We start from the raw sequence: 27,072 nt of genomic DNA, 5'->3' as shown, positions 1-27,072 counted from the left end.
AGCTGCCACACTGGCCCTCAGATCATCTGGAGCTGATAAAAAGACCCAGAGTTAGAGAATGGATCCCAGCATCCCATTACCATAAATGTGAAAATAAATTTCAGAATAGGAGAGAGAGAGAGAGAGAGAGAGAGAGAGAGAGAGAGAGAGAGAGAGAGAGAGAGAGAAGTAAAGAGGTGGGAATATGGAGAACAGATGTGTAAAGATGGAGGAAAGACATGGTACATGGCAAAGATGCAGGATCATCAGGCATGAGTGAGCAACAGGTATGGCCAGTCCTCACGGACGCATGCGCACACTCACACGCATGCGCACCAGCACCAGGGTGAAGAATTACTAGCTGTGTCCGTGCTTGTCAATGGTTTCTTAGGATACAAACAAGTTAACGGCCCAGGCGTAAGGACAAGGAACTCTCCGGGCACCATCTCTGCTGGGGGCTGAGTGTGGTGCTGAGGATAGCCAGGGTGTGGCCAGGCAGGCGGAGCTGCTTTGCTTGAGGAAGTAGGGCTAGTTGTCCATTCCCCGCTCCCGGATCCATGAAAATCGCACCCCGGGTTTCTTGGAAAGGAAATATGACAGCATGTAATTGTTTTCATGGGTGATTGGCTTCTGTGAGGATGGGTGACCGAGGAGCCAGGGGTAGACCCTCCCTTCTGCTTACTAAGCTTTCAGTGCTGGGGTGTGGACCGGGACTCACTCTGTAGACGAGGCTGGCCTCAGACTCAGAGATCTGCCTGCCTCTGCTTCCCAAAGCTGGGATTAAGGCCATGCACAAACACTGGCTGGCAGGGTTTTCTTTAAAAACTGTCAAAAGAAACTCGAGCAAACAGCCTTTGGTGGGCAAAAGCCACACAGGCTGGACAATCGGAGATCCATTTCACCGCCTACACAGGAAGTTAGGTATGCTGCTGTGTCTGTAACCCTAGCACCCCTCCTGGGAGACAGGAGGCCCTGCCTCAAACCCAGGGACAACGTGAAATCCAATTCCTGAAAGCTGTCCTCTGACCTCTTCCTGGCCCCTGTGCACCCGTGATCACCCACATACAGTCACATCAAATAATAATAATAATAATAACAATAATAATAATAATGATAATAAACGTTCTAATGAAATATAAAAGCAATCGACTCATATCATTAATGGTAATAAAGGAAAACAATTTTTTTTTCTGAATTGAGATTCTTTTCAAGCCTCTCCCTGCAAACCTGGGGCTCGGCTGCACTGTGTGGGTGATGTCGCCATGGTCCGTGGAAGGCTCCACCCCTCTGGGCTCTTCAGCAACCCAGCGGTCTAATGTGGGAAATCGCCATCTCGGAGATCCGTGTTCGACAAGCTTGCTTTCTAAGTACCAGTGTTTGGCTGCACAGAGAAACCTAACACAGATAGAGAATCTCCCTGCTGGTGGGAGTCATGTAAGAGAATATGGTGCAGAAACTGCCCCCCCTCGCCCCATAATCCTCTGCGTGGGACGCAGGCCTCCACGTAATGCTAATTAACCCTCCCTCCCCATCACTTCACAACTGGGCAAACTAAAGCTGAAGAAAAGGAAATCCGACGCTGGAAGCTGACAACACCTGTCATACCAGGATTTGGAAGGCTGAGGCAGGAGGATTGCTGTGAGTTCACAGCCAGCCTGAGCTACACAGACAGTAGAGCCTGTTTGAAAACCACATTGCACCACAAGAAAAAAGAAACACAGATGCAGGCTATTCTATCTAGTGCCAGGGCCGGGCTGATTCTGTACCTAGCGGCAAGTGCCTCAGTTACACCGACCCAGACCCACACCATGCCACCCATGGGGGACGCCCAGAACGTCGCACCAAGGACCAGAGACAGTGCACACAGCATGGGGTCCTCCAGACTGCACAGACTCTGAGGGGAGCAGGTCCATTCCGAGAGGAGACCTTTTGTCCTGCTTGAGTCACCTAAGCAGAAAGCCGCTGCACGACCGGAAAAACCGGCTCTGAGAGGTGGGACCTTGTGGCCACCCTGCCTGAAGCAGACGGGCAGCTTGGGAGTGCAGCCAGAGTCTGGGACGGGACACACACACACACACAGAGGCATTGAGAGGTAAGCACCTTCCGGGCCAAATGTTCAAATGTTGTTCCCATAATTAAAGGAAGCTAATGACTTGGGGGAGGGAGAGCTGCGGGGGGGGGGGGTGATGCCCTCTCCTTTTTCCTCTTTGTTCTAGAAGAAAGACAGATCACAGCACTCAAGGCAGCCACAAAGAAGAGGGTCTGAGACCAGCGAGAAAGGGAGTCAGAAGCACTTGCCTGGCACACCGGAGACCCCGGGTTCAACTCCCAGCAACGCACAGGGGCGCGCATGCGCACACACTAAATAAATAAATAACATTTTATAAGAGGGACGAGTGGAAGGCCGGCCGAGTGCGTAAAGTTCTTGCCACAGGAGCGTGAGAACCATTTTGAATTTCGGTACGCTACCACCTCCCAGACACTGCAAGCTAGGGAAGACCTGAACTTGGGGGTTGGTATCATTGTGCATAAAAATTTTAATGTATACCCAGGGCTGGGCAGAGAAAGTTCCAGAGTGAATGAGCACTGAGAAAAATAAATAAATAGAGTAGCCATTCATCATGAGAGCCACTCAAAACCTTGCAAACACTGGGGCCTGAATTAATTCAGAATTATCCAAAGTAATTCAGAATCCTACATCAAAAAGTATTTATATACATACACACACACATACACAGGTACATATGCTAGAACTGGCATTACAGTGTATGCCTGTAATCCTAGACCCAGGAAGACAATATAGGGAGACCCTGTCTTAGAAAAATGATTTAAAAAAAGAAAACCCTAGTTTTAAACGTGAATAAAAACATTACACTTTCCACTGATTCATAAATGCAAACTCTACCCACATTTGTTCTGTGAACCACACGTTGGTGTTCTCCAGCATCCTGTGAAATGGGCTGAGACACCGAGACCCCTCCTGAAGCCTGTAGAGATAGAGACAGTGGAACCCTGAAATAGAACCCAGAGCTTGAACACAAGAGGATCCCCCGAAACGCACGCACAAAGCCACTGGCCCTCCCTGCTTCAATGAAAATCTTTCCCACAACTACTATTCTATCTTGTCTTTTGCAGTCTGCCTACTATAAAATCAGCATTTTTTTTTTTAAAAAAACCTGCCAAAAGACTCCGTGGACTTGAAAGCAAAACCTCCTTCTGCTTGGCACCCGAGTGAGGGGCTGAGCTTTCGGAAGCTGTCTTCCAATGCCCTTCTATAGTTCGGATAACCGTTTACAACCTTTTAAAACTCACTTCCCAGCGAACGAAGAATAACGGTCTTTAAAAATAGACGTTAAAGAAAGGAAGCAAAACTGCTACAGGAAGTATCACAAAATACTGTAGAAGGCCATTTTTTGCTAATGAAAAAGAGTCAGTGTCTACCCAGAAGTACATGTATGTGCAAATGCACACATCCGGACACATATATGCACACCCAGATATACATGTACACACCCTAGCACATATGTGCAGCCACACACGTACATAAGTGAGCGTTTGCACCAGGCAAGAGAATGGAGTGAACTGACCGCAGGCCGGCTAGCTTAGCCCAGTCACTACGCCATTAATTTCTCTGGAGCCTGTGCCTTCTTCGGGTCTCTACACGATCTTCCAATGGTCCTTACCGAAACAGTCTTTAACACATTCACCTCTAACACCCATCGCTGCGGGTGACGCCGAAATCACGCTGAGGGTTCATGCTCAGCAGCTGGTTTTTACAAAGTGAGGCACCTGTGGCGGAACCCCACTTCCTTCCTGTAACTATGAAGCCTCTCTGCGCTCACGCTGTTTGGTTAGTGTTTCCCTTTAGGATCCCTCGTTGGGGTACCATCACCCACACCACCGCAGGATGCTCGTAGGGGCATTTGGAAATTTGTTCACCAGACAGAGAGATTCCATCACATTCGAGCGCTGTGGTACCCTTACAGACTGCCCCTTGCTCCGTAGTCTAGCCTCAGAGAGAGAGAGAACCCAGGAGCCAGTTCAGGCTAAAGTAGGGGAGGCTTGGAATGGTGTAGACAAAGCCCTGCAAACTACGGACTGTCTCGGGAGTAGAGACAGATGCTGAGTGAGTCTCAGGCAGCCAAGAACACAGCCACAAAGCTAAAAGCACACGGTATGTGCAAGCATGCCGGTGACACGCTTACCCTGCAGCTGTGGGCAGCTCGGTTTTATAGAAAGGCCCGTTCCCTTCTCTGGAACATTCCCCCGGTTGCATTCCTTGCTCATCGACAGACACTCTGTGCCCGTTTGGGTCACCTTTTCTTGGGCCTGTAACCAGTTTCCCCTGCCTTTGTTTTCTACAGGAGTGGAATGAGACACTGGGCGGTCCATTTTCTTCCAGAGAGCCTACTTACAGACTCCCGGCCAGATCCTCACCCACTTCCCTCCCAGGACAACGAGGCCTCGACCGCCTAGTTTACATTGACCTCCTGCTGAGATGGGAGATAAACTCTTCCAACACGCCCCCAGTACACAAGCAGGCAGAAAACGGGCTTAGGTTTTATCCGAGAGACACTCCTCTAAAGTGCAAAAAAAGGCCTAAGAATGATAAATAATCAGTTGCTGAGACCCAGATTGGCCTTTGGGGCCTTCAACAGCCCCACCCCCTCACCAGCTGAAACTGTGGGTCACTCTCCGGGAAGACTCACACTGCCTGAGGGTGGCACAGGGAAGCCCAAGGGACTGAACAACTCTGAGGGTTAGATCTAAAAAGAAAAATTGGGGGGCACCTCTTGAGATGGAGTCTGGAGGGAGAGCAAAGCTTAGCAGAGGTACCCATGCTGGTCCCAGTTTGACCAGTAGCTGGTGACTGGAAGACACCCTGCGACAGCACTCAGGCCGGAGACCCGCAGCTCCACCCCCCAGGTCTTTTAATGTCGTGCGTCCCGACTTTTGTAAAAGGCATCATGGCTGCCCTCTGGCCTCTGACAAGAAAACTAAGCACGCGCTGCCCAGCAGCTTCCGGAACCTTCTGGTCCACCATGACAAGGAACTGGAAGTGCCGCTGACGTGCTGGGATCGCTCACGACGTGTCCTCCAAGGACCGAAAAGCCATCGTAGAAAGAGCTGCACCGCTGGCCGTCAGAGCCACCGATGCCCACGCCAGGCCACGCAGCGAAGACAAAGAGCGGGTGGCTTGTGCGCATGTCTTGTGTTCAAATAAAACCACAAAAGCTGCCCGGGGGGGGGGGGTGCGGGTGTGGGGTGCGGGTGTGGGTGTGGGACGGGTGTGGGGTGCGGGTGTGGGTGTGGGTTGGGAGTATGGGGTGCGGGTGTGGGTGTGGGTTGGGAGTATGGGGTGCGGGTGTGGGGGTACGGGTGTGGGGTGCGGGTGTGGGGGTCTGGGGCGGGTGTGGGGGTGCGGGTGTGGGGGTGCGGGTGTGGGGTGCGGGTGTGGGGTGCGGGTGGGCGTACGTTCATTTTCTTCTTTCTGACTCAAGTTTCTGGGAAAACACGACGCTTTGGGGAAGGGCTCTCGGAGCCGCCCACTCACCTTTGCCTCCTCGTTCACATCCCAGGTGAAGGAAACGGCGTTGTAGGCGATCTCTTCAATGTTCCCGATGGTGTTGAAGCTCTCCTTGTAATCGGCTGCAACAGCGAAGAGAGAAAAGGCCTCAGCACAGCAGCCACGGGGATTAAATACAACACACACACACACACACACACACACACACATGCTACATACAAACATACATTCATGAACACGTGCACACACACTTGCATAGCCAAGGAAGAATCCCTCAACAACACATTATTTCTCAATGGCCAAATTTTAAATTTGTCTTTTTTGGAGGGGATGGGGGGCTACCAGTGTAATAAACTACAGATGCCGGCTGATACTGTTCTACCACTGGAGGGGCAGGGGGATGACATAAATCTGTGTGACCCTTGTCTTTCCCTGACTGGATTGTTAGTTGGTCTCACTTTCTTGACAGGCCCTCCACAGGGACGTTTTTTGGGACAGTCAAATATTCTACCTGGTCAGTGTCACTAGGACTTCGGCAAACTACGAAGAATCGAGGTTTTCCACGTGCAGTGATGGGGCCAGGGATCGAGCACAGGGCCTCACAAATGCTAAGCACACGCTGTTGCACTGAATCACACCCACACACCAAAGAAAGACCTCTGCAAACTCACACTCTGCATACAGGATTTATCTATCCCCTCCATCCCATCAGACGCCCCAGCCACACAACAGCCATCAGCATGTGTCTGTGTACTATGGGAGGGGGAAGGTTGGTACAATGGTGGGGGGGGGTGTTGGGCTACACCAACGAGCCATCATTTACTTACTTCCTTTCCCCAGTGATGAAACTGAGACTCAAGCACTGCAGTTAAGATTCCTTACTGTGGGCTGGAGAGAGGGCTCAGTGGTTAGAGCCCTGACTGCTCTCCCAGAGGTCCTGAGTTCAATTCCCAGCAACCACATGGTGGCTCACAACCATCTGTAATGGGATCTGACGCCCTCTTCTGGTGTGTCTGAAGACAGCGACAGCGTACTCATGTATAATAAATAAATAAATCTTTTTTTAAAAAAGACTCCTTATTACTGGGAGCTGAATGGTTGCAAAAGAACAACCCAAAATTCCCACTGTGCTCTCCGGAGTGGCTCCCTAGGACAGGCCGGCTGGTCCACCCTCAGGCTGGATTCTTCTCCTTTTCAACACCTCTATTTCTACCCTTCCTAACGGCATAGCAAGCTAATATTTGGGGGGGGGGGGAGGCATTGTTTTGTTTTTCTGTGCTCTGAGACAGAGTCTCACTGTATAACCCAAGCAAGTCTTGAACTTGAAATGCCTTCTGCTCTGAATATTTCAGGGACAGGCATGAGCCACCATTCCCAACCCCAAACACGTGAACTTTCTAACATAAAAGGGCGTGTCTTCACCATCGGACAGTCAGAGACCATAAATAAGAAAAGAAAAATCAAAGCAACCAGTCTGCTGACCCACTGCTGACTGCCTTTAAGCCTTACCCGTGCGTTCTGATCTCTCTTCTACCTCCTTCTCTACAAACATGCAAATGTTTCTACACAGCAATATAATAAATATCTTCTCATCGCTATATTGTTTGGCCACACCCATCTCTAGCACCATCCCATATCTAAAACCTTCTGGAAAGATTTTGGTGATTATGGTTCATTAATGCCAATAACTACTAATTGCAAATATCGTCTCAGAACATGCACTGTGGTCTCTCTCTCAAGGTCACTCAACCCAATAATTTGCTACACCCGTGCTTGACTTGCTTTTACACTTCATGTAAATTTATCTATATTTCATTAAAGTAAATTCTTTGGGGGCAGAAGGCGCAACCTTTTGGTGGAACAGGGGCTGGGAGAGGAGTTGGGTTCAACACGCAACACCGAAAGGGAAGAGATTTTAAAGAGCATGTTTCATGAGCTGGAGAGGTGGCTCAGTGGTTAGAGCACTGACTGCTCTCCCAGAGGTCCTGAGTTCAAATCCCAGCAACCACATGGTGGCTCACAACCATCTGAAATGGGATCTGATGCCCTCCTCTGGTGTGTCTGAAGAGATTGACCGTGTACTCACATACATAATAAATAAATCTTAAAAAAAAAAAAAAAAAAAAGCATGTTCTCAAACATAAGGCTGCTTATTCCGCTTTTGCTCTGTTTGATGAGTTCGCACTGTGTAGCCCTGCCTGGTCCCACGCTGACAGAGGTCAGCCTGATTCTGCCTCCCAGGTGCTGGGGTTAGAGATCCGAGCGGCCAGGCCTGCTATGATTTTAAACCTTTACACTCAGGGTCACTATGTCCTTTCTTCTCAGACGGTTTCTTTCCAAACTGATGTTCAAGACCTGCTCTCTCTTACCCTCACCTGCAACCCCTTGATTGTTGAAGGGACGGACGGGACTGTTAAAGGGTCTCTGGCTATGTGTATTTCATCTTATTCTATTTATTTTTGTAACTCAAGAGTCTCTGCTGATTTTAAAATAAGGACTCAAAGGCAAATGAGAAAGAAAGAAAACCAACATTCCACCCTACAGTTTCTTATCAGGCATTTCGCAGACGCAACGGGACGGTGCGCCTGTGCTTTTGAAAGGCAAGCCAAACTCTCCCATTTCTAAGAGTGGAAACTGAACTTCAAACCCAGGCCCTCGGTTCTTCACTAAGTGTTTTGTGAAATAATCTCCCAGTTGAGTTACGAGCAGTGTGAAGGTCAGCTGTGAATGACAAAAGTCACTTCTAGAAACTAAGACAAGCTTAGATTGAACACTTTGACACTGGATTCCTATATCACAAGGTTCTTCTTTTCCCGCCTTAATTTTTCTTTAAAAAAAGAAAAAGCTGAAAAAAGAAAAAGATTTCTGTTTCTTAACCACCAAAAACAGAAAAATAGGGGCTAGAGAGATGGCTCAGCAGTTAAGAGCACTGACTGTTCTTTCAGAGGTCCTGAGTTCAAATCCCATGGTGGCTTATGACCATCCGTAATGAGATCTGATGCCCTCTTCTGGTGTGTCTGAGGACAGCTACAGTGTATTCACATAAAACAAATCTTAAAGAAAAAATAGAATTGAGGGAGTTCTTATTAATTGTGGTAATTTACACACAAAAGAACTAAATGTGCAGCTAGCAGGGCATACTGAAAGATTTGGGGTAGGGGTGGAGGAGGGACTGAGTAATTCTAATGAAACTGGTCCTCTAGATGTTGTGGTGTTATCCATAAAGCCAGAATCTCCAGGCTGAGGTTACCACGTCCTGGATGTACAAGTCCGGGCAAGTGGAATGGAAGTACGTGGCCACAGGCATTCCCCAGGGTGTGTCAGGATGTCCCAGGGCAGGATGGGGATTTATGGATCCCCAGGGCTTAGGGTATCTCACAAGCACATCTTCGTGTGTTGGGGGCAAGCAGAGGGCTTTGCTGAGATTCAGGCTACTGCCAGAGTCTCATTCCCTGAGCACGGGCTGGGGCCAAGACTGCAGTTTGCCTGCTCCTACATGGGGTTGTGAGTTTCTTTGTTGCCTGTTCTCTAACACCTGAGAAGTCTTGGTGTTTTGGCAAAACAGAGAGGATCTTTTGGGTACTTTCAGCCCACGCCGCTTGTGGTTTTAAGGAGCACATTCGTCTCTATTTACGAGGTACTTGTCACAGTTTATACTTCCCCGAAAAATGCTTCTCCTCGATGGAAAGACCAGAGGCTATATAAAGGAGGACCAGGAACACTCAGATAGAACTATCCTTCTACCTGGAGTGGCCTCAGAAACACCTTCCCTCTGATAAAGCCTCTGCCCTCCCCTGGCCTTCAAACGCAAAGGTTCAGGGGTGGTGACTGTGCTCGGGTTGAGGATACGTGCTCACGTCAGGCAGGGCTTGTACCAACAATGAAGTCTGAGGTCTCCTGTCTCCCCCGGTTCACACTCGCTCCTGGGGTAGGAAGCAGCATCTTCTCTCCCAGAGAGAGCCTAAGCTGCTCATGGAAGTCACAAAGCTGGGAACAAATAATCAACCACGATTTCAGTTCAGGCCAGTCCAATGCCAAGAGCCACACTCTTAACCAAACTTCCACCATAAATCATCATCGGATACTGACAGCACAGTGCTTGTTTCCATGGCAACTGTTCTGTGAGGTGCTGCGGAGAGGGGACCATCAGAAAACACTTCCAGAACTTGTGAGCATAAGGCTGAGAGAGAAGTTCGAGCTAAGCTCATCTAAGAAAAAAAATCAAAGGCACTGGTGCTGTGGAAAAATGACGCTTAAATTTTACCACGTCTGCCAGAAGGTACCAAGTATGCCTACACACACACACACACACACACACACACACACACAATCACATACACACACAACACACACATACACACACCACACACACACACACACACACCACACACACACATACACACACAGACATACACAACACACACACACACAACACACACAAACACAACACACACACACAACACACACACACACACACACACACTTTCCGTATTCATTTCTGGCAAGCTGAATTCTGCAGACACTGTGGGACGCAGCTACGTTTAATCTCGCAGGAGGTATAACTGAGTGAATCGTTATCTTTTATCGTTTGCGGATAATGAGGGGTCTGCTAATTGGGTGTTTTAATTCAGACTTTTGAAGGCTCTGCCTCGCTCACAGTGACGGTAGGAACGCCATGATGCTGGACGGCAGTCAAAGGAACCGCCAACTCCTGCGCCTTAATTAAGCCCAGTGCTCTTGGAGAATTATAACTGCCCCCTTTAATTATTTTATATATATTGCTGGAGATTAAACAGACTGGTATAATTAATATAGAAGATGGCGCTCTCCGAGAAACTGAAGATTCTGTCTGGACGAGTGAATAATGGGGGTGGGATGCTGGAACCCAGGAGCCTCATCAGCGTCCTCACACAGTTGTTTCTGTTTAAAGCCGAGACTGCTGCGCGGGAGACAAGGAGCTATGTCTATGTTCAGGGTGATGGGCAGAGCATAGCAAGTGCATTATCCGCGGACGCCAGGGCATACGAGGTCTTCCCCATGACTCCCTGTGAGTTACCCCAGAGAACGGAGACAGCATCTATAGGATGCACAGCTGCTTTTCCATGGTGGACAGCGGCCGTACCTGAGCCCACCTGTCCTGAACATGTCCCCCATCTGCAGCCGAGGCAGATAACGCACCAAGGAGAGCGCATCATCTGAGGACACTCCGGTTTGAAAGAGATGGAAGAATCTTGACATCTCCTCTCCCCTGTTCTACATCCCCCCCCCCAAATAAACCAAAACACCAACAAGGTCGTCTTTTCTTCATAGTGTTCTTAACAAGCCAGAGGCAACCCGGACGTCCTTGTGTGGGCTGACGAGCACTAAATCATTTCTATCATTTGGTTCTGCTCCATGAGCAAATTAGACCCGCCATTTTTCTTTTCCTTTTTTTCTGAGAGTGTGAGCTAGGATCTGTGCCGAGTCCACACACATGCAGCAGGCGACCCTAAACCTTTGGAAACCTCACTTGCAAAGTAAGCTGCAATGAGCAGGCTCGGCGCCTCTCCAGCTTTGTCACTTGCTCTGTATCTTAGTCTGTTTTTCTGGTGTTTGTGACTGAGTACCAAGTAAATGGCTTTAAAAAAAGAAAGAAAGGAAGCTTATGGTTTCCAAGGCTGAGCCCACCAGCCAGTGATAAGAGTTCTTCTCTTCACCTCGAACGGTGACAGAACATTCCAGCTTCGGAGCTTTACTCTTCCAGAGTCACCAGTACACCAGACTTTCACAACCTCCTCACCTCAGACTCTAGAGATTGGGCTTCTAACACACGAACTCTTGGGGACACCCTACGATTCCCTGGGAGATAAAGAGGTGAGCCGGGGACCAGCATCTACAAAGCTCTGTCCACACACAAAGCCAAACCCCCTTTGGCTTCTGTGACGTGCAATTTTCCAAGTGTGCGCCTTCTCAGTGCACGATCCAGAGTGTGGGTGGGGAGAGTATGAATCCAGACACTGGGTGGTTCAAACTGCAGTGGTCAACGCACCATTCTGCTCTGACTGCAGTGATCAACGCACTGCTGCCTTCTGTCACCGTGGCTTACACACGAGCCTTCCTGGTGTGAGTTAGAAGGACATCCTTCTTAGGATCCTCTTTGCACTAAACCTAATATTTTTCGTGTGTTTTCTGATGGTTTGAATATGCGTGATCCAGAGAGTGACACTATTAGGAGGTGTGGCCTGGTTGGAGGGAGTGTGTCACTGTGGGTGTGGGCTTTGAGACCCTCCTACCTGCCTGTGAGACAGTCTTCAGGCTGCCTTCCCATCAAGATGTACAACTCTCAGCCTGCCTGGATGACGCCATGTTCCCACCATGATAATGGACTGAACCTCTGAACCTGTGAGCCAACCCCAATTAAATGTTGTCCTTTATAAGAGTTGCAACGGTCACGGTATCTGCACACAGCAAAGGAAACCCTAACTAAGACATGTTTGGTCTCGTTTCTAGGTCAGGAATTATATAGAACAATGTTACAGCTTTCTGACTGTAACAATGTGAACAAAATTAAGAAAAGCATTTTGCATTTTAGACCATCACTATGTTCCACGTGTGCTCTTCTTTATACTGTTTGAAGGCTTGTCCTGGGGCTCACGAATAAAGTGTTTACTATGCAAACATGACGACTGAATTTGGATCACACTCACATACACACAAGTGTGTCTTCACCCCAAACTTGACTTCAAAACAGTAGTAATGACACCAGTGACAATTCACGCATGAACATATGACTGCACAAACACACCCTGGCTGGAACTGCACACCTAATCAACTTGGCTAGACATAATTAGCACCAGAGACCTGAGAGTTTTCCCAATGCGTGAAGAGAGGCATTGTGCTTTGGTGAAATTTATATGTCTGTTGGCTGGGAACTGTTCAAACCCAACATGTTTCCAGTCTCAGTTTCTTTAGTTGATGCTCTGCTACTTTGTGGGGTAGGAATGGGAAAGGGTGGTCCTCAAATCTGGAGCCTGAAGCTACTTCCGCAAATGGCCGATGTAGCCTTGAACTGCTACCTGCCTCCTCCAGCACAAACGCTGGCCTGTTCCTACCCCACATCGGATAGCTTTAGGAATAGTGACCTGTGGGGAAAACCAACGGATTGGCAAGCGAAAACAGAAAGAATCTCAGGAATGAAGGTCATAACTGTTCTGAAAACTTGGAAAGGGATATAGACAGAGACATAGTTATATAGACCTACACGATATGTAGACACAGACAAACAGTTACAGCGTGAGCTGTGGTTCAGATTCGAAGAGAGCAGACCCACACAGAGACATGACATCCAGGTCACTGGTGGCGAACCTGTCACTAAATTGAACGCGCCTGATTCCTTCAGGGACTAGGGAGATGTTAACATTAACGACCACCTTCCAGCATCTCAAGTGCCCTCGCTGTAGACTGTCCCAGGCTAGCTTGCAGACACGGGAAGATGAACCTGCTCCCCCAGGGAAGGGGAGGATGTGCTTAGGGAGATGCAAGGACTGACCACATGGATGTCGCTATTTATGCCTTCCATGCTGTTTCTGCCTAATTTTACTCATTTTCTTACACTAGTACAGAATTCTGATATTCTCTCAAGATTCAAAGGCTATTCTTTTAAATGAACTTTTGGTAGATGTGGGTTTGTTCTCCTAAAGGGGAACACTGTTGCTAACTTTTGATTACCTTACAAGGGTGACCCCAGCAGCTTGGCACCTCAGTGCCATGGCCTTGGGAAGGTACATTACTTGTCTGAGCTGGCCCCTACCCATATGGGAATGTGCCACAGGCATTGTGATCAATCATAATCAAACCCTTACTCTAGAGAATTAGTATCTCAGAGAAAGATCACAGTTGACTCTGTTTATTAAGCCTTTGCCTACTTCAACACACACATTTTTTTAAAAAAAAAAAATGGAAACACTACCTAAGGTCTTTATAAAGTTGCACAAAAATTAAACCAAACAGAAGTATAAGTCCCATGATGACCCAGGCGAGCTACAGCTATGCACATGGAAAGGCACCACCAGGGAAAACAACTAGTCTAGTAAGGGAGGGGCAAGAGAGAGGAAGGAGAGAGTAAATGAAGCAGATTATAGCCCTAAACATGAGGGTCTGTTGGGTTAGCTTAGGGGTGGCGGATGGGCGGGGTGCGCACGCGTGTGCATGCATTGAAACCTCATCTAGCATGGCCTGTTTAAGGAGCAGTCCCACCCTCTCATTAACATGGGGGAGGGGCGGGGGCGTGTCTTCAGGAATCCACTGCACCCCGCCCTCCAGGTAACATTCCTTCTGGTTAGCCATTTGGGCTCCAATAGTCCCTGGAAAAGAAAAGCTGTTCATCAGAAAAGGCTCGTTAAGCAATAAGGATCTGGACCGGGGAAAAACGAGACTCCTCAGAGCTTCAGAAGTACAGCCTTGAATTTCCAAATCTAGCCTCTCTATGTTAAACCACTCCCTGTTTGTTTGATCCAATTAAACTAATACTTTCCAGCTAGGCTTAAAAGGAGAATCTCCCCTGGTTTATTAGTGTGTGTTACGTTTCTACAGAGTAATTAAATCATTACCTTAATTAAAAAAAAAAAAAAACCTGGTGTGTAATAAAAGGGCAGTTAATACAAGAAACAGCATCGCTGGGCTGGAGGACAGCTCTTACTCTGATTCTTGCCTTGCCAGCATCAGGACCCAAATCCAATTCCCCAGAACGCAGATTTAAAAGCCTAGTGTGGCGACATGCTTGTAACCCTGTAATAGGGAAACAGACACATGCTGACTCCTGGAACTTCTCAGTCACCCAGGCCAATGAGCGATGCTTTCTCAACAGCACAGGTGGCTTTCTGGCTTTCACCTGTTCTCTCTGCCTGTGTCTCTGTCTCTCTGTCTCTCTCCCTCCCAACAGAAAAACACCAAAAAGAGCCCACAATAAAAAGAGGGAACCAACCCAAGCACACTTCCTTGTTAACTGGACAAACCAGGACTAACCAAACTGCCCTAGATATTCGAGGCTGCCCCTAACACTCGTTCAACTGCTCAACACTGGTTGAACACCTACTATGTACCAGGTGCTGGATTCCTTACGGTTGAAAACAAGAGTCTCTGTTCATTCAAACACCTAGGCATCAGGTAGACAGAACGAAACTGGGAGCCAAGTAAATACTGACAGTTGTAACAGCTGATCCAGGAGGGGCTGCCTACTCTACAGAGACTGGGTTTTACGTGACATTACGCTGGGCTGAGACATAACTGGATTAGGATCTAGTGTGAAATCTGGGATGAGAAAGACCTATGACAGAAGGCGTAGGGAGTTTGGGGATGCGCCTCAACTTCTGGGGGGGACATGGGGAACCCAGGGCCACTCATATCAGGGAGAAAATGAGAAACGGGTCTTCCCAAGGGTGCCGACCCAGACACAATGAGTTGCTGAGACCCAAACAGACATGCACGCAGGAAACAGAAACCCACAGCGGGTCTATTATTAGCGAGAATTATTTTCTGTCCGCACAGACAGCGAGGGAGTGCTGGCATTTTATAGCTTTTAAATGCACGCCTTCACACCCGATGATGCTTTTATCACATCGGGCGTTTCCCAACCAAAGCTAAATTAAAGATGAAAAGAAATTTTCTTCTGAAACCGCAGCTTTAACGCCGCCCTCTGCATGTGGATGTGGCAAAATAACAGGACGATTTGGGAGTCTCCTGGCCCTCACCCCACACGCCCCCTCACCCCACACGCCCCCTCACCCCACACGCCCCCTCACCCCACACGCCCCCTCACCCCACACGCCCCCTCACCCCACACGCCCCCTCACCCCACACGCCCCCTCACATCTGGTTCTACAGAGGAAACAGGATCCGCTGACTCTCTAGAACTCCCTCTATCTCCAGCCCTCACAGGTTGTTTTCAAAGCAGGGGGAATCTCATGGTTATGTTTTATTTTGTAAACAAGTGTAAGTATGTTTAGAAATATGGAAGCAACTTAAAAAAAAATGCCGTAAGATGAACTTAGTTTGTTGCTAAGGAAACAAAGCCCCACCCTGTTCAGACTGTGGGAGGGGTGGGGTCTTAACCTTCGCAGGCTAGGACAGCCCTGAGTTCAGGTGAATGAAGAAGTATCCACTTGCTAGAGCTTCCTTGGGCCATAAAATCCACCTTCCCTGGCCTCCGCACACCTGCCTGCCTCTACTTGCCCTTCTACATACCTGTCAGAGCAGCCAACATGGGCTTCCTTATAAAACCTGAAAGAAAGCTCATGAACACAGCATCTCAGAGCCAGAATCCTCCAGAAAACCCAGGGGTGGAAAGAGAGCAAGATTTAATTGGAATACAGTTCCTATTTGCCTGAGTCTTGTGCAAAAACTTCAAGATAAGTAATCCACAGTGGTCAGCAGGACTCTGGGCTTAAGTCCCTTCTGGGGGAACCGCTCCAACCTTCAAACACATCATACAGAATTGATTGTTTTCAGGTTGTTTGTTACAATCGAGGTTTCATACAAATGCCTTCCTTCACAGGAAAGTATTATAATGGGACACAATTTTAGGACGGCTTAACGGAAGAGACTTAGATGGGCAGTGGAGGGGTATTCCTTTAATCCCAGCACTCGGGAGGCAGGAGGAGGGAGGTCTCTGAATTCCAGGCCAGCCTGGTCTGCAGAGTGAGTTCCAGGACAGCCAGGGTATACAGAGAAACCCGGTCTTGCAACAGAAAGAAAGGAAGAAATTTGTATCGGGACACACAACATTCACAAATCCTATAAAGACATGCTAATAATTGAAAAATAAGATGCATAATTATAGGATTACTATTAACAGCACACCTAATAAACACTGAGACAGGAAATATGACTGTGAGCCAAAATGAAGTCTGAGATCAAATTAGAACACACAAGTTTGACAACTACCTACAAAATGTGGTTCATTGGCACTAAGAAGTTCTCGTGTTTCCTCTGACATCAAGCCTGTTTACCTCACTGGGAACATGCAAAGAAACTGTGATGTGTGCACATTGGACCCGTCTGACCGATATCGCATTGACAAAGCCCTGTGTAGTGTCCAAGAGAGATCGTATGTGGCACGGACTAGCCACGGCTTCATGTTAACATGTCTTCCCTATGTGAAAGATAACAGTATTTTTCCACGAATCACACTTAGAAACCTAGCCGCTTTCTTTTACAAACGGGCCCCAGGACCTGCCGACCTGCTCTGTGTGCGGATACTTGCCCTAATACGCACCCACCAGCCTGAACTCAGGACCTGGCCTTACCCCCCGCTTCCCACGGACCTGCCACATGCTTCTCTTGCAGCTACTACCCCAAGATCAGGGCACAGTGACTGTTGAGGCGCCAGAGCCCTGCTTCCCTTTCTTGGCCATTCTCCTCCTTCGTCCTCGCCTCCAGTCAGTTCTGAAGCGTGGCTTGTTTCCCAACTCCAACTGCTTTTTTCCTTACCCATCACTGGCCTCCCAATTACCAGTCCCTTTCCTCCCTCAAGCTAGCCCCGAATTTGCTCTCACATCACGATTCCGACAGATGCCCCATGATTCTCACCCAGTGCCTCCAAAATCAAGTACTACAACTCACTAAGGAGAAACTGCATATCCACTCACGTGTCCCGAGGTTCTATGGACCCCAAGGTTACCCTCTCCCCTCTCCACTTCAGACTACCTCCTAGGCTTCAATGTGTGTTATGGGAGACGACTTGACCCAAGGGCCCCTTTAGAACTGGAGATCAGCGAGTTCCATTCTCGGATTGTCACTCTCACGTGACCACGGACCTCCTTTAGAAAGCCATCTTCCCACCACATCGACTCGGTATCCCCTGACTTCCCTGCTTGCTGCGTTGGTCCATCCACCCTTCCTCCCTCCCTCTCACTAGGATGCACATCCTATCCTTAACAGATGCAAAGTAATTTTCCTGTATCTTTTTTTTTTTTTTAGTTTCCACCATTTTATCTTGGCAGGTGCCACTGTCTGGCTTTGCAGGATCCTTCAGTGTTTGACTCTCGCGGCCTTGATACCGCTTCAGAAATATCTGCCCTGAGAAACTCTCCTTTTAATATCTCAGCCGTTCATCTTCCTGCGTTTAGGTGAGGGGAAGACCCTGCCTTAATTACATTTTAATCACCAGGGCTGAGAAAGGCCTGGCCCACAGAAGAAAGAAAGAAAGAAAGAAAAAAAGAAAGAAAGAAAGAAAGAAGGAAGGAAGGAAGGAAGGAAGGAAAGGAAGGAAGGAAGGAAGGAAGGGAAGGAAGGAAGGAAGAAAGAAGGAAGGAAGGAAGGAAGGAAGGAAAGAAGGAAGGAAGGAAGGAAGGAAGGAAAGGAAGGAAGGAAGGAAGGAAGGAAGGAAGAAAGAAAGAAAGAAAGAAAGAAAGAAAGAAAGAAAGCTATCTGACTCAGCTGTGTGAGCATAGGCGTGCATTTCCTCAGGCTGGTGCGGAAAAAGAAAGATGGCCGCCTCAGCGACTGAATGAGGTTTAAAGACAAGTGGTTTCTCCACGTGGGAGGCACAGTTGATGCTTTTGAGCATCAGGATGGAAATTTATTTACAACCTGAAATAATTGCCAAGATTCCGGGAGCTCACCAGAAAGAGCCTGTGCTCCTCGGAGAACCCTGGGTGTTTGTCTGCCTCCCGTGGAGTTGGGGCTTGGTGTTGACACTTCCTGCCCCACCCCAAACTAACATCTGAGAACCACACACCTAACCTGGCTCTCAGATAGTCCAGGCCTACACCACAGTCGGACAGCGGTGTCCTCAGCCCTGGACAGCAGGTGATGGAGCCCTCTGTCAACCTGTGCTGCGTGTGACCAGAGACAAGGGTCAATAGGCACTGAGAAACAGCACCGAACCAGAGTGGGAACAGCCTCGGGCACTGGGTCTCCATCCACCCACATTCTCCAAGACGTAGGGAGTCCTCTTGCCTCTCGGCTTTTAGGCAATGGCTGTTTAGAAGGTGATTTCTGTTTTGGTTTGGTTTGGTTTGGTTTGGTTTGGTTTGGTTTGGTTTGGTTTGGGACAGCGTTTGTCTGCGTCTGGCTGCTTTGGAACTCACTCGGTAGACCAGGCTGCCCTCGAACTCAGAGATCTACCGGCTTCTTCCTCCCACGTGCCAGGATTAAAGGCGTGCACGCACCACCCATGGAGATGAATTTTTTTAAGTTAATGTTTGATGGCTAGAGAAAGCTTGCAGCAAAGGAGGCCCAGTCCACTCCTTCAGACCCTCCCTTTTCCAGGGAGAGCTTTGACACTTTGACACACCGCTTATGTGTTCATTCAGACACACAGAACAGAAGGAACGAAGTGGACAGAGCTCAGCTCTCAGGGAGAGAACCTTCTAGAAAGAGGGGAAACAAGAAATACCAGCATAGGAATGAACAACAGGTGAACTGGTGATGTGTGTTCTGACAGGAAATAAAGACAAGAGAAACCGAGTAACAAGATGGAGCAGTAACGGGGATCTTATTGGGCTTTGAAGGAAATGAGGGAACGGGGTTCCCAAGTGTTCATCCCAAGAGCTCCCTGATGCAGAATTAACTTCACTGGAAAATGGCAGAATCTGGGAACAGAGGCCCTAGCTAGCAACCTTCTGGCCCTGAGTTCCTGTGGGATCCTTGGAGTTTCTCTGAGCCTTTCCACGTAAAGAATGAGGCCAGGAGATGAGGAACCGTCTCAAATAATGGCTGGAAACCTGGTCCAGGTAAAACAAGCCTGTGTGGGGAGCTAAGTAATTCTCCCAACAGACAGAAGGCAAGCTAGCGACTGTCGCTAGGCGTGAGCACAAAGGCAGGCTGGGTGAGTGACAAGGGCTGTGGAGGTGGAGAGACAGAGCAGGGCCAGAGGCTGGTCACCCCAGCACCATACAACACTGAGTTGAAAACACTTGCGCCCAGCCTCACAACTGTGACAGTCACAACGTAGAAGCTGGGAGTCCTATAATCCCAGCTCTAGAGACCGCCGATTAAGAACTCAAGCTTGTTGAGATGGTGGCTCACACCTTCAGAACTCCAGCGCCTGGAAGACAGGCAGGCAGATCTCCAGATCTGAGGCCAGCCCGGTCTATACTGTTAAGTTCCAAGGCAGCCGGAGCAGCAGTGAAACTCTGTTTCAAATAAAACAAACAAAAAACCTTAGGCTTAGGTCGACAAGATGGCCAGTAACGGCGCTCCATGCCTGAGGGCAGGCGTTCAATCCCAGAAAACCAAACGGTAAAGAGAAAGCCGGTTCTTACACGTGCCCTCTGCCTTTCTATCACATGGACACTGTGACACACCCATGTGTGCCTACACACATACACACCTTTTCTTTTTAACATACAATGCACTTTAATTAAAGGGTCCTGGTCTCTGTTTCTTATTTCAACATCTTGGGTGGACTTAACCAGAGACACGGGCAGAAATTTGGGGACTTTTCGTTTCTTTTGTTAGACTTACTTGTTTTGCGTGTGTAAGTGCGTGATTTGCCTGCACGCATGTATCTGCAGGAAGGCGCATGTCTGTGCTTACGTGTACATGCACATGTGTGAGCTGACATACTCTGCATTCACACGTGCACGTATGTGGGGCTCTCTTGAGAAAAGTATGGGAGGCAAAGGGGAGGTAACACAGAGGTTTATTGGGAGGGCTGGAGAGGCGGGAAATTACTCCAGTCTCCACAAACGGAACCATGTAACACCGTTGGTGTTACACGGCAGCAAGGCACCTTCGTTGCTTTACCTTATTTGAACTGAGCCTTTATTCCCACTTAATTGCTTCTCTCATTTTCTCGGGCAATAATTATAAGACTAACTTTTCAAATAAAATCAAATTGCTTCTCAGTTCTACACAGACGGTTACAGAGCGAGTCGGAGCACGTTCTCCTAGCGCCTTGTTCCAGCCTCGGCTTTCGGAACACTGGCTGCCATTAGGAAAACGGTTCTTATCCCGGCATTTGAACTGATTTCCAGCACAACTCGCCTGACACGGAGACGCTCCTCCTTGCCTCAGTTTCCCCATTTATTATGTTAGTATTTGGCCAGTGTTTCTCTCTGCATAGCCACACCCTCTGTGCGTGAGAGTAAAAAGAATGAGGACTGGGAGTAGGTTAAGCATTCAACAGGCTATGCCAACAGTTAGTTTCAAAATGTTCTCTGGTGACTCTCACCTAGTTAAGCTGGTTACTAGCTAATCTCCGCCACTGGTCCAGGGAGCTACCAAGGGAAAGAACCTTTGTTTCACTGTATGAGACATGAAAGCTGGGCTGGAGAGGTGGCTCAGTGGTTAGAGCACTGACTGCTCTTCCGGGGGTCCTGAGTTCAATTCCCAGCACCCACATGGTGGCTCACAACCATCTGTAATGGGATCTGACGCCCTCTGCTGGTGTGTCTGAAGACAGCTACAGTGGACTTAAAATAAATCTTAAAAAAGAAAGAAATACACATAAAACGAACTCTGCAGGCTTATTTCTTCTTGACTGGAAGGCAAGTTTCTCAGATATTCCCCTGACCACTCAATGTCTGCCTGCATTAGGTTTATGTAGGAATGAAAGGATCTAAGACAGAACCTCAGACTAGAGGTCACTAGAGTCACAGATCCTGTATAAGGGGCCTTGAGTCTCATGGGCCTGAGTTTTATCACGCATAAGAGAACAAGAGTTTGTGTATCTTGCTCACTGCCTGTATGGCTCAAACGCAGGACACACAAATATTTTAGAATCTGCAGTTGTGTTACAAAGGCAATACCACCATCATCACCATCATCATCATCACCACCATCATCATCATCACCATCATCACATCGAGGTCTCGGTGGGTGGGTCTGGCAACCCGGCCGGTCGCCAAAGCCTAGGGGGTGGGCCACTCACCGATGTCGAGGACCCTCTGCTTGGCCGTGTGCTGCCGCGAGTGCCAGTACTTCCAGTACTTGAGCTGCTCGTCGCGGTTTTTGTCTTCACTGAAGACCACCATCACGACGCTCTGCAGGACAGAAAAGCGCGGCGCCCTGTTATCCTTGGTGGACTCAGGGGCGCCCCACTTCCGGCCTCCTCCTCACCCCCAAAAAAGTGCCTCATGCTGGAGCTGAGCAGCTAAATGGAGACCGTGCGGGAAACACAGATATGCTAGGAGGTAAACTCACACTGGTAAACATACTCCAAACATCAGAGAACCCAAAATCCGAAAAAACGTGAGGGCGGCTACACACTTCAACAAAATGTGTCTGTTCTTTTCATAAGCTAGAGTAACAAATTCTCTCTTCATTTTTAATGTAGCCAGCTTTTTAAAAAATCATTTATTTAATATACATGAGTAACACTGTAGCTGTCCTCAGACACACCAGCAGAGGGCATCGGATCCCATTACAGATGGTTGTGAGCCACCATGTGGTTGCTGGGATTTGAACTCAGGACCTCTGGAGGAGCAGTCAGCGCTCTAACCACTGAGCCATCTCTCCAGCCTGAGCAACTAATTCTATTTCACAGAGATAAGAATCTAAATCTCACTTTGATTCTAAATTACAGAGCTCCTTTGCATAAATTTACATATATTTGCTGTCCTTCTGGGGCGCAGGGCACCACAACCCTGTGGCAGGCTGCGGAAGGAAGGGGTTATAGACATGCGATAGAAAACAGGGGTTCTCCGTGTAACAGAGCTCCTGTCTGTCCTGGAACTCACTTTACACACAAGGCTGGTCCCAGACTTTCAGAGATCTGCCTGCCTCTGCCTCTCCAAGGCTGGGATTAAAGCCATGGGACACCACACCCAGCTTTAAATTCCCATATTAAAAGACTCCCGTGGGACTGGAGAGATGGCTCAGTGGTTAGAGCGCTGACTGCTCTTCCACAGGTCCTGAGTTCAATTCCCAGCAACCACATGGTGGCTCACAACCATCTGTAATGGGATCTGATGCCCTCTTCTGGTGTGTCTGAAGACAGCAACAGTGTGCTCATATAAATAAAAAGAATAAATGAATCTTTAAAAAAGAAAAAAGAATAAAAGAAAAAAGACTCCTGTGATCCCACCAACGAGGAACCATTGGTAAAGTCCAAGCTGATGTCACACGGCTGCCACCTTTTCAGAACGATGGCCGTGTGGATCTGCATCCAACGAGTCCTCCCAGATACCCAGGTCTGGCCTGAGACCCAAGGAGAAACGTCTCTGCTTTTCATTCCTCGGGGAATGCACGGAGCGAGCCCAGCTTCTATTGTGCCTGGTTTTCTTGCTGGGGATGGAACCTGAAGCCTCGGAGACTAGGACCAGAGACTCCCGGGCGGACACGACCCACCCTCAGGAAGCTGGCAGCCTGGTACCTACCCCAGCACCCCCTCCCTTAGTGACCCCACTTCTCAAAGCCAAGTCTCCCTATGGATAGCACTGTAATAGAACCACCTGCTTCTTCTTCTTCATCATCATCAATTAGTATTATTATTAAAAAGGGTTGTGGTTTAGTTTCAATAGGATTAGACCTCCAGAGCCTACTGCAAACCCGGACACAAGGAAGGCACCATCACTGCGTAACTTGATACAATTCTCATTGGTACAGTATGGCCACCTTGGTCCTGGCCACAGCGCTGGAACATGTTAATGTCCCTCGCAACGGACAGTACCCGAGGCACCTTTTGACCAGCGGTGGGCTCACCTTGCTCTGGACATATCATGGTTCCCTACTTTCCAAGCTGAAGCACTTAGTAGGGAACATCTATGGCCAGAATCTGGCAGGCTGAGGACCACGGTGGCATGGGGCAGTTTGTAAGAGGAAAGTCTACGTTGCAACATAGCTGGGACGTCTGCCAACCCTTGTCTAGCCTCTCCGGTAGGTTTGCTTGTTTTCAGTAGGGATGGGTTACCTGTCCCGTCCCTGTTGGGCAGTAGTGGGCATGCTGGTAATGGCATGCTTCCAAAGCAGACAGACAGCGACAACTTCAGTGTCGTTTCCCACAAAGGAGATTCAGGCTCGTGAATCTGTATTCTCTCTCCAAGCTACGGCCGGTGGGAATACCTTGCCTTTTGAATCCCGGGTAAGCCAGGGGCTGCAGAAGGCTGTGTAAGGGTTGTGAATGGTCCACGGCTAAGCAGGAAATGCTCCCTGCTTACAATGCACCCACAAACGGACCCCACAGGCCATTAGAGAAGCAAGAGGGATTACTTGCACAGTGAAAAAGCACGCTCAGCCAAGATGCTCCCCCGGGCTCTATTGGTTACCGGTTAAAATCAACTATGAGCAGTGAGTTCTCTTGCACCAAACTTTCTGATTTATTTCTTTGGATTTTTCCTACATTCAAATGGTATGTTATGGGGCAATTCTACCCCCTGACCATCCTGGACTTTAATTTTGGGGAAAAGAAAAAACCAAAGTGGCCCATACCCTGACTTTGCTGATGGGGTGTCGGAAGCATTTGTTGTCTCCAATCTCGCTGAGCGTTATGGCATAGAATTGTCCTTTGTTGAGGTAGGTCATGGGGCCCTCCCCCTGCTTCTGACGGAGAGATTTGGTGGCTTCCAGGGTGTACTGAAATGTGCCACTGCGAGGAGAAAACACAGGTCAGTTCACCAGCGGGACATTTCTCCCGTCCGGGTAACTTCACGTCAACAGTATTTTATACAAATATTAATAAATATTGACTATCTTGCAGACAAAATGCAGAACACAGCAAAAGGAATGAATCCAAACCGAAGGTCAGTGCTGGTACAATATACATTTTTCAACCGTGGCCCGTGAACCAGATGGTTTTAAGTGGGGAGAAAGTCCAGGACGTGCTGGGCAAAGGCGCGCCAGAGAACCCTGGGTAGATCTTGGGAATCCAGCCTTACACAGAGGCTCCCTCTTTTGTCCTAAGAACAACACAGTGTGTCCCTTTGTCCCTGCATTTCCTGGGCTTTTTAGTTTCTAGGAGCATATGCCCTGGGGCTTGATTATGACCATCCACCTCCGACTCCTAACATGACATCATGGCATGCGCCGTAAAACGGACCCACTTCCTGTTTGGAAACCCGAAGGAGGATTCACGTGAGGCTACTCCAAGTCAGGGGGCTTATGGGTAATGGCATGACACTGCCTGCTTTACAAATAAAGTTTTATTGGGACAGCAATGTCTGCTCTTTACTCTTTTGCTCCATCCAGAAAAGGTTGATGATCTTTTTGCTCAAATAGTTCTTCTCATAGTTTTAAGATGTCACTTATGAAATAAAAACACTGATTTTCCTAATTCTGATTGTCTAAAATTGATATTGGGTAGAAACCATGTCTTTTATACCCAGTTGGTTCTTTCAGAAATGCCTGTTTGGGTTACCCTGTGGGATAAGCCACGGAAGGGAGTCACGAATAAACTCGACACTTTCTGAATCACCCATCCCTCTCTACTGGGTTCAGCTATTCACCTAGGTCTTCAAAAGACGTGGAACAAAACTGACCCACAAACACACTCTCTCAAAGTGCCCCACTTCGGGATTAGAGGAACTCTACTTCCTATGGCAGAAACTTTTGAGATGTTTTGTTTATGTTTTAACTTTTAGAGTTAGAAATCATTTAGGGTTTTAAAAAAGAAAAATTTGTCTCGTTTGATAAAAACCTGAGGCTTGGAAGCTGTAGAGATGGCTCAGCGGTTAGAGCACCGGCTACTCCTTCAGAGGCCTCAGGGTTGACCCCAGAACCAACGTGACAGCTTACAACCACGGGCGCCACGGCGCACAGACACACACAGGCAAAACGCCTTAGTCATAAAACAACGAAATAAAGATGTTTCAAGTCTGCCAGTTACAGGCCCCTCCCCCTGACCTACCTCCCGGTCTGGTCGTATGCGTACTCGTCAGCGCCGACAGAAGCACTCCGGAATTTCTGAAAGTTTTAAATGGCAGAATTAATACAAGTAGGCTGAGGGTATAATGTGTGTGTGTGTGTGTGTGTGTGTGTGTGTGTGTGTGTGTGTGTGTAAGCATAAAATAATAACAAAGTAGTAGTAGCCCTAACCTATCCCCAATCCATCATCTCCATAAGAAGGGAAATCAGGTCACCAGCTGTGCCCTCCTAATGGTCACATTAAACAGGGCAGCAAAGTGCTAAAAGCATAAGATGTGCAACGCAGGCATTCTACACGCGTGTTGAACACTAGCAACTTTACTACATAAGGATCATCTGAGCATCTCTACCAGCTGACGTGTTCAGAGCAGATCTTAGAGAGAAGGCTATAAGGATAATGTTAACACCAACAGCAGCCTGTTTCTGGTGAGTGTGTGTGTGCTCGTGTGCTCGTGTGCACGCGCGCGCGTGCGTATCTACCTTTTAGACAGTTTCCTTATTTGATGCCGGGTAGGTGAGATAGCTTAGCTCGTGACGGTTTTGCCTCCAGGCCTGAGGACCCAAGTTTGATTCCCAGACCCCACAAAATGGGTGAAAAGGACTGACCTCTGACCTCTACACACGCCATGGACCATGCTCACACACAAGATCACACACGTAACGTTTCGCCTATAAAGCAAATATTGAGCAAGTGTTGGTGCCTGGGTACACACACACACACACACACACACACACACACACACAAACACACACACACACACACACACACACACACACGCGCGCGCATACACGTTGTTCCCATACATAGATAAGTGGTTGTTCCTCGACAGCCCTTAGAGTTTTGTCTGAGGAACCTCCTCGTCACTCTCATTCCCACCCCTAGCCCAGTGTTTCAAGAGTTCCCTTCCTCAGGAGAAGGGGTTCAGGCTATTTTCAAATGTTCTCTGTAAACCACACCCACCACCTCCAGAATCCAGAATATGCAGCTTCTGCCTTTTTATGTGGACACATTTCCAACTCTTCTTATCCGGTCTTATTCCTCAGATCCAAGATGGCGGTCTTCCCTCAGGAGTTGACCCAGCCACATGACCCCATGCACACTGTTCAAGTACCATGGTAGAGAACCAAGTGCATTTATTTGTGTCTCTCTTGCAATCAGTTCGAAAACCCTCCAGTGAGAGTTTTCTAGGGCTGAACTATCTGTTAGGCACCAAAAGAAACATAAAAATTAGATAAGATTCTGCCTTAGTCTCAAAAGGGGGTGGGGGGAGAGATGGCTCAGTGGTTAGAGCACTGGCGCTCTTCTAGAGGTCCTGAGTTCAAATCCCACATGGCAGCCCATAACCATCTGTAATCGGATGTGACGCCCCCCTTCCCATGTGTCTGAAGACAGTGACAGTGTACTCATATGCATAAAATAAATAAATAAATCTTTTAAAGGGGGGCAGGGGCTAGAGAGGTTAGAACACTGACTGCTCTTCCAGGGGTCCTGAGTTCAAATCCCAGCAACCACACGGTGGCTCACAGCCATCTGTAATGTTTTTCTGATCTCTTTTCTGGGGTACAGGCGTACATGCAGACAGAGCACTGTGTAAATAATAAATAAAACTTTTTTAAAGTGGCTGAGAGGAATAAATCCACATAAACAGCAACAACAAAGCAAACCAAAACACAACAGACTGCGGTGAACGGGAATCCATGTTGGGTCTGGCATTCATTTCTGTATCCTAGACGAAGGCGTAGAGTGTGTTACCAGGGAAACCAGAAAATCTGTGCGCCTCCCA

At 48.3% G+C, this 27,072-nt stretch overlaps 1 protein-coding gene across 1 annotated transcript in view; it reads right to left on the bottom strand.

Annotated features, from left to right (window-relative positions):
• GRHL2 (grainyhead like transcription factor 2) overlaps window positions 1–27,072 on the bottom strand; it is a gene marked incomplete at both ends in the record, with an annotated part of 84,153 nt that overhangs the window by 38,785 nt on the left and 18,296 nt on the right. Inside the window, 4 exons of the mRNA XM_080909483.1 lie at window positions 5,534–5,628; window positions 21,360–21,471; window positions 23,858–24,014; window positions 25,272–25,327. Of these exons, the coding sequence (XP_080765609.1) occupies window positions 5,534–5,628; window positions 21,360–21,471; window positions 23,858–24,014; window positions 25,272–25,327 (420 nt within the window). The remainder of the gene's footprint in view (window positions 1–5,533; window positions 5,629–21,359; window positions 21,472–23,857; window positions 24,015–25,271; window positions 25,328–27,072) is intronic.

Source organism: Micromys minutus, assembly GCF_963924665.1.
Source record: "Micromys minutus genome assembly, chromosome: 33".
NCBI classification, from domain to species: Eukaryota; Metazoa; Chordata; class Mammalia; order Rodentia; family Muridae; genus Micromys; species Micromys minutus.
The sequence above is the reverse complement of the archived record's forward strand: the minus strand, read 5'-3'. Positions and strand labels throughout refer to the sequence as shown.